General features: G+C 34.7%; 1 protein-coding gene across 1 annotated transcript in view; it reads right to left on the bottom strand.

Moving 5' to 3' along the window:
- Positions 1 to 1,423: 1,423 nt before the first annotated feature.
- Positions 1,424 to 8,856, bottom strand: part of LOC136795615 (nucleolar and coiled-body phosphoprotein 1-like) — a 71,169-nt gene continuing 63,736 nt past the window's right edge. The window contains exons 3-4 of the mRNA XM_067046774.1: positions 3,345 to 5,442; positions 1,424 to 1,556 (exon numbers count right to left, since the gene is read on the bottom strand). Coding sequence (XP_066902875.1) covers positions 1,438 to 1,556; positions 3,345 to 5,442 — 2,217 coding nt within the window. The 3' untranslated portion in view covers positions 1,424 to 1,437. The remainder of the gene's footprint in view (positions 1,557 to 3,344; positions 5,443 to 8,856) is intronic.

Below are 8,856 nucleotides of genomic sequence, written 5' to 3'. Positions count from 1 at the left end.
ATTTTATTTGTGACAAAGTAAGGAGCATTGAGGATTTTACGAAGGATTTTGGATTGTAAGGATTGAATACAAGAGGAATTCGAAGGTTTAGTGGAGCCCCAAAGCTCAACTACATACGTCCAAATTGGCCTTATTACAGTAATGTAGATCAGTCTTTTGTAATGTGTTGGAAGTTTAGACTGTTTGTCTAGTAATTGCTGTAATAGTCGAAATCGACGTGTAGTTTCCTGTCTTTTCAATCTTGTCTGAGGATTCCAGGCTAATCTTTTGTCCAAATGTAGTCCAAGGTAGTGGATCTGTTCGACAGGGGTAAGAGTAACATCATTAAATGAAACTGTAGGGCGGTCAGTAGGTTTACGACGAAGGGTAAAGGTGATTTGATGGGATTTGTTAAAATTTATTTCCAATTACGACACCATTCTTCGAGGGCTGTGATATGGGCTTGGAGATTTTGGGATACAATTAATAGGATATTATTAACAGCGAGCACACATGTGTCATCGGCATACGTGGTGAGAATAGTGTTAGGTTTGGTTGGAATGTCAGCTGTATAGACGGTGTAGAGGATGGGACCAAGGATACTACCTTGAGGAACACCAGCGGACTGAGAATAGAGTGATGAATAGAAACCATTGTGGTTTACTTGGAATAATCTATCAATGAGAAAGGAACAAATGATGAGAAAGTATGTAGGAGATAGGAATTTACGAAATTTGTAAAGCAGTCCCGGGTGCCAGACTCGATCAAAATCCTGTTCTACATCGAAAAAGACTCCCGCGCAGTACATTCCGCGCTCCAAAAAAGACGAGACTACGTCCACTACACGATGACATTGCTGGATAGTAGAGTGGGATGTTTGGAATCCAAACTGGTGATCAGGGATTATACGACTAGACTCCTGGATGGGGTATAGGCGTTTCAAAATGAGGTTTTCAAGGATTTTGCCCATGAACGGTAATAGAGAGATAGGGCGATAGGATGATGGGTATTCTGGAGGCTTTTGGGGTTTGGGGATCATTTTAACTATAGATAATTTCCAGGGGTCAGGAAAATATGTGGAACCGAGTACGGCGTTATATATGTAAGTGAGGAATAGGATGGCTTTCCAAGGAAGAAGTTTTAGAATGTGGGATGTTATTAGGTCGTATCCAGGAGCTTAGCAAATAAATTGACAGTATTTAATTTAATAGCAAAAAAAATGGTGTTATGTTGTTCTCAGTAGAAAGTAGGGCACAAAATAAAAGTTATATTATATTAAGTTTGAATATTATTCTCCGTAGTGTTTTCGTGTCTATTCATACGGAAAATTGAATACATTTTTATATTTGCAGAACTGTTCAATTTTATCAAATTTTGTATACATTTATTTATTTAATTTTCAGCATGAGTAAACGTAGTGTCTTATAATTAACTTAATAATTTCTGATTTATTTTTTATTATACATAAAACAAATTATAACTGACCTTGACATCTCCGTTAGCTTTCGGGACGGGCCCGTTGGTGGCAGCTTGGCTTTTGATCTGCTTATACCAGCAGTCATCGCTGCTATCTGAATCTGTGAATAAATAATGTCTATATCAATATTTGGAAAATATATTCAGATTTTAAAAATAGTTTAAAACTTAAAATAAAACTTTATCGTGAAATCCTCTCCTAACACCATTGTTTAATTGAGGTAGTTAGCCTAAAATTAAAGCATAACTTAAGGTGGCGATTAAGGAAAAATAAGGGCTTTATTATAGAGAACTCTAAAATAACTTGAAGACTTTAACAACACTTTAAGAACACAAGAAGAAAAAAGTCAGTTATTTCATCCCATTTTATGTTTACTTTAATGATACTATGTATAATTACTAGTCTAAATTGATGAGTCTGCCAAGTTAAGTTAGAGGAAATAAGACATTGTCTAGTGGAACCATTTACGTTCATTAGTTCCCGAGAAACAGTTTTTTAAAAAAAAAAATTTCATGAAATATGTACTAAAAATCAGTAATTAGTGAATTTTTTGTGGGAAGATATGAAATTATGGGAAAACTTATGGAATTGCCATTCCATATTAGATTATAAAAATCCAGATTAATATGATAAGGAATGATAATTCTAGGCAAAAGGATAGACTCATTGATGCACTCATGTTACATAAAGAAGTAAATGGTGGGTGAATGAGTCATTGGTGAACGCAGTCCAACTTGGCTTCTTCCGTAGGCCCTGATATCATTAACCTATTTCCGCTCAGTCTTATTCTTCTTTAGGCTGGAGGTCAATAATAATTATTTTAAAATGTTAATAATAAAAAATGGCTATTTTAAAATGTTCAAAAAATAATTTTTCAGAGCTCACTAGAAGACGCAATAAAACATCATTTAAAGTAGAGTAAATATGAGCCCTAATAGATCTTACGTACAATAGTGTTAAAAAATTTTAAAAAACAACATTTCATAACAAAAAATTAGTACTAGTGATTTATTTTGGGAAAACTATATCTCAGGAACCATTAGACGTATAGAAGTCTATTAGCATCCAAATTAAATCTAGTTAATGTACTATAAAGGAGTCGGTGACATTTATCTTTGTAGGAGTAGTAGGTTTTATGGCGAAATTAATTCACAAAATGTTGATTTATAGTTGTTAAAGTTCTTTTTCCATCGGGCTCTTCTACACTTAAGCAGTTCATGAAAAACCTGCAATTATCATGTAATGTTTTATATTTGTTATCATAAATTCCAAAATCAAAATGAAAAAAGAATAAAAATCTGTACTACTACAACCCATTAATTTTTAAGAATGTACTCTTTCTTGAACTAGGGTTGTAAAAGGAGGTGATATGAGTGAACCGTTAGATTTTTCCACCAATTAAGGGTACCCAAATTTCATAAAGTGGAAACAAAGGAGCATTCTGCACAAAATTATAGCCTGTCACATTCTAACTCCAAGCCTTTGAAATGGAATCTTTTAAGAGAAATAATTTTACACACATCATTAAGTCATAATGATTAATATTATCTTTATACAATATAATACATTAACAATTTAACAAAAATATTTGCAATCAGTAATCAATGTACAAAATATTAATAAAGTAAGAACAGCTGTTTCATGATTCACTATTCACTAGTGGACATTCAATATGAGAAGAATTTCGTGTCCTTCCTCATTCTATGTTTTACCGTCCTCTTTCTAAGTATATATTAGATGAAATTTAAAAAAAAAAAATGCAACTACATAAGAATCATCATTCCATATAATTAAGGAGATGAATCAATCATGAGATGGAATAAAAAAGAAGATTTTTAAAAAAGTATATAAATATACGAATCTAAAAAGGATTAGGCTAAAGACTTACCATCGTCGGAAGTGTTGGGTGTCCTGAAGGCCGCAGGGGGCGGCGCCGCGTTCCCGAGGACATGGTCGATGTCCTTGAAGTGCCCTGAGTAGCCACCAATACTAGCTCTGGCCTCTTTTTTCTTTTCCTCCAGTTCCTCCTCGCTCAACCACCACTCCCGCAATCCAGAGTCTACCCTGGGCAATCGGTTCATCCACTGCCTCTCGTTGTGAATCCTTAACAATCCCGGTGTGTATTCCGTCGGAGGATCCAAGACGTCTGAACGTCTGGCAGGAGGTGACGGAGGCTTGGCTGCCAACGATTTCTGACTAGTTGTTTTAGATAGTTTATTCAAAGACACCGAACTAGAAGTCTTAGACAAATCGCTCTTTGAACCGGTGCGATAAAGATTGTTGAGGCCTAGACTCTTGTCCGTGTCACTTTGCAATGGAGACGGAGCAGTTACGTTGTTTAAAGACCCCGCACTGGACGAAAGGCTCTTAGAAACATCAGTTTTCGAACCGCTTTTGTACAGTTTGCTAAGCCCTATACTCTTAGATTCAGTCTCGCTTTGGGGAGGTGAAGGCTTAGTGGCATTATTTACTAGAGGAGAGGATGGAGATGAAGGAATTTTAGGAATGTCGGTTTTTGTTCCACTTTTCGATAGTTTTCCGACAATTTTTGAGTCGGATTCACTTTGAGAAGAGGGCTTAGATTGTTCCGAAGATGTAGTCAACTTATCCTTGCTGGGTGTTTTCTTTAAACCAATCTTTTTCTTTTCCGAGCCGGGCGTATCACTGTTACTATCATTCCACCAAGGTTTGTCAGTCGAATCGAATTTCCTAAGTACGTATCCTTTATTAGTAGTCTTGTTCGTTTCATTAGAATCGTTTTCTATCACAGTTTTACTTGGACTTTTCTTTACAGGAGAAGTCTGTGCCTCTATGACTGCTGGAATATCTTTTTGGCTCTCCTTCCACCGAGCGTTATCACTACTATCTAATTTTCTAATTCCTTGAGGTTTCTTTATCTCTTCTGGAGGTAGTTGCACTTTCATAGGTGCCGCCACAGGAGGCAGGGTCTTCACCACAACAGATTTCGGGCTCGCAGGTGGTTTGTGCTGTAGGGATTCGTCCCCAGAACCTCTCGATGTAGCCGGAAACTTCGGAGAAGGAGGTTTCAACGTTTGCCCATTGTCGCTCTCTTCACTGCTCGAATCCTCCGAGCTACTAGATTCTTCGCTGGATGAAGTTTCTTCTTTCTTTGTCGACGTTTTACCATTGACTTGAGTGACTGTAATACTGGTCGGTGACTTATTTAAAACTAATTTCAGATTCGACCTAGACTTCATCGACGCTAGAGAACCTTTTTCCTGGCTGTCATTACTACTAGACAGGTCCATGTTCAATATAGATTTTCTAAAATCTTTATTGACATTTCCAAGTGGATCTGTCCGAGGAATGGGTGGCGGATGAGTTTCGGGTTTACTCTGGGATATTGGTAACTTAGACGGCAGTTCTCTGGTCGGAGATGGTGCTTTTGACGTCAACTCAGGTTTCAAACCAAACCCTCCAACGACCCTTGTTTTCTCTGGCTCCCTCCTAACGTAACTGTACCCTCCTGCCGTAGAGTACCTTGGGGTGGTCGCACGCTGCCCCCATGGACGGTTTGTCGGAATCTTTTTCTCAACCGGAGGAGGAGGGGTCTCTTCTCTAATTTCTTCCGTTTGTACCGAGGAGCTGATCGAAACCGGTCGAAAACTAGGCTTCGGGACCTCCAATGTCAGTGTTCTCTCCTGATCTGCTCTTTTCGCTCTCAGAAAGGAAGAGTTAGACGGGGGCGTTGGTGACGTGGACCTGGTTACAAGAGTCAACCGTTCTTCCTCGGTGCGCGGGGAGATGCCGAAGACGGTAGGGCTCTTCTCGGAGATGGGGGACCTGGCGATCTGGGCTCCGAATCTGGAGGTGCTGCCCATCCTGAGGCCGACGACCCGCCTCTCCGGGGACTTAGGCCGTTCGGGGTCCACCGAGTAGCCTCTGGTGGCACCGAACCTCGTGTACGAACTGCTTCTGGCTGTATTGGGAGTCCCATAGCTGCTAACTCTACTTGGCCGATCTAACTGAAAGAGACCAAATAAACACTTTACCCATCATGTCAAATATGGTATGTAAACATATCACTATATCATCATTTAAGAAGAAAATCACTTAGACTAATTTATTGATAGGTAATAGGTATATTACAATTTCTATTCTGAGTAACCAGGCGTAAAACTAAATACCTTGATGTTCCTTTTTATTTTTATAAAAAAGAAAATTGACATCAAGAGGTAAAACAGAAATCTAATAATTGAAGATACCGAAGGTCCCTCTTTCGCTGGGTCATTAGCTGGGAATAGATTGGCCTAACCTTGTGACTTTATATAAATAACAATATATTACTCACACAGTGGAGAAGGCTTCTGTTTTTATTTGCTTCGCGTAGATCAGCTGAGTCATAACATAACTCACTTACTATTCAAAATATTTTTTTTTATTGATGAATCATTAATATTTCTCTATTATATAAAAATCTTTTTATTGATCGCCGTGTAATATTTCATTTTACTCTCTCAATGAATTGAAAACTGAAATCCTAAACAGTTAGAAATACTTCCAACTAGACGACGAGTTTAAAACTAAAAGGCTGAATAGTTAGAAAAGAAAAGGAAGTGCAATATAAGGAATAATGAAAATATTAGAACTAAAGATTCAATTCGATATTGGGCTAATGTGAAGCAAGACAAGTAGAGTATCTGGAGAGAGTCAATTTAAAAAAGGAATGTAAATCTGGGGTGCATTGGAAGAGGAAATTTCTAGATCGAAATAAATCTACTATCACCGAGGTAAAATCAAACTGCCACCTCCAGATCATCTATGTTATAAAATATAGAATTACAGAATACACGTAAATTACAATTATAAAATTTTAACGACGAGTAGTGTAATTAAATGAATAGATGTATAATTTGTAAAATGGGAGTTAGTCTGTCTCCCTCTGTGTGCGTGTCCTCCCAGTTAGTATAATATTTTAATATTAAAAATAACACTTATATGGTAATTACAATAGTAAAATTTATTATCATCGAAATAGTACATCATTATACCATCTGCATGAGTACATATCCCTAGTATTACGGGGTAGTAAAGTTCAGAGTGTTGTAAAAAATATATGTTACTCTAATATTTGATAAAAAATATTAATATTTATTACATCCACTTTTCTCAATTATTACAGTAACTAAATCAATGTTTTTAAAACTATTTTTTAATGGACCATATAAACAATAATGAATCACAAACTCATCTAAAACACAATAACTATTGCATTCTCCAATCAAGATAAATTATAATATAGTATTGTAGGCGCAACAAAGTAATGTGTACTTTCTGAAATATGTATTATCTATTAATGATCTTTACCAGGGATAGACATAGACACGCCTAAGGCTATTTGGAGTATTTGTATTAGACTTGGATAAAATTAGAAAAAATATGAATATTTTTCTTACACGCATATGTAAGATATAGTGTTTTTTTAAAAAAAGTTATTTCTTTTGAGTTAAAACTAGTTCTTTCGGACAATGAAAAAGAAAAAGAAAAAGAAAAAAAAAAAGATCTCTATTGTATTTTTCAAGTTCATCATACTAATGTTATAATTGAACGAAGCTTTGCTAAAGATATTTCACGACGGCCAATAAGGCACCGGTTTAATTCCATTAGGATGAATTGACTTTTATTTCTTGGTGGACCCATTGAAAGAAAACTCGATCTTCACACGCTGGTTAGAATAGGTAGGTAACCTGTAGGATAAACCACCCTATGACCAAAAAGAGGGTAAACATGAAAAAACAAAAAAGAGAGATAATCTTGAGTTTTTTTGTTATCTTTCAATAAAAGTAAAGTAATTGAAACCCCGTCAGTTCGGAATTTTAATGGCAGTTTTAAAAATTATATTGCTAGACTAGGCTAAAGAGAGTAATGAAGATAGAATAATTAATATCTTGAAAGATTAATTTAAAACCTAGAAAAATTCACTTTAAAAAATTATGCTTACTCCTAAAAGAACTTTACAAATACCAAACTAAATTATCTTCAATCCCTAAAAGATCCTGCCGGATTCGAACAGGTAGAATATGTTAACATGTGTCCTAACAGGTATCCTGGGCTGGTACTGCATGTGGGAACTAATGTTCCAACACGGACCCTTTCAAAAATTAAGGAACGAAAGAACCGAAGATAGCATGAATTCTAAACTTAGAAAAAGAAATGAATTAAAACTTGAAAAAGGAATTTAAGCAGATTGTTCTCATAAATTAAAATGCTCAATATTTATAAATATACATTTTACATAAATATATATTTAACTATATGTTGGTTATTTAATAAGTTATATTAAAATTTAACTATGGCTCATGTAAAGTTTTCCAGAGATCTTTAATGGTGAAATTGGCTCTTTAGCAATTAAAAATTGCCGACCACTGATCTATAACATAAAACATATTTCGGATTCTATGCATTCCTGGTTTTTTAGTTTAGGTATTATTCATTCATAATCATGTTATGAATGAATAATACCCTCTACCGCTAGCGCAGTGTGGGATTACGATTTGTAGAGTCTGAACCAGTGTGTGTGTATTAATTATGTTAATGCAGGTATTAAATTTTTTAGTCCGTTTATTACACCAATTTTTGTACCTCGGAAAGGTTCTATTCATATCATATAAATATTTAGTGATTTTCTTATTTTCTCATTTCCAAAATGTTTCTTTATTTTAAAAAATATTTGTACCATAAATAGACGTTTTGGAGTCCTGCTTCTTCAGGGTACTAAAAGCAATGCAACAATCAAATGACAAAAAAACCTATTTAACAATTATTATTTAAATATTACTTTAAAATTTATATAAATTACCCTGTGATAATAATAATATTCTTTTTTCAAAAATCCACAAATCTACATTAATTTTTTTTTAAATGAAATATTTCGGGAAACCACTAGCTAACTCTTCGGTATTTTTATCACACTAAAACGAAAGTAACCTTCGTCCTAATCGAAATTGATATAGCTCCTATATTTTCTGAGCCTTCCACATAGTTATCAATTATCATTTTTATTTAGGGTAATTTATACAATTTTTTAACTAATATTTAAATAATAACTGTTAAGCAGGTAATAATAATATTATTATTGTATTGTTTTTTAGAAATAACCTGAGGACTCCGAAACGACGGTTTACCAATAATTAAAATAAAGGAAAATTTGAAAAAGGAGAAAATTAGGAAATCACTAAATATTTATATATACATTTTTTTTCCTAACCTCCGGAAAACGAAAATAAATTGAATTATACACAAATATAAAGAGGTGGTGATATACATGTACCTGTTGAATATGAAATACAATATATTTGTGTATAATTCAATTTATTTTCGTTTTCAGGAGGGTAAGAAAAAAAAAATTAGTCATTTCCTAATTTTCTCCTTCCTCAAAT

This window comes from Halyomorpha halys, unplaced genomic scaffold (genome assembly GCF_000696795.3).
Source record: "Halyomorpha halys isolate HHAL.00 unplaced genomic scaffold, Hhal_1.1 Scaffold281.1, whole genome shotgun sequence".
In the NCBI taxonomy this organism is placed as follows: Eukaryota; Metazoa; Arthropoda; class Insecta; order Hemiptera; family Pentatomidae; genus Halyomorpha; species Halyomorpha halys.
The sequence above is the reverse complement of the archived record's forward strand: the minus strand, read 5'-3'. Positions and strand labels throughout refer to the sequence as shown.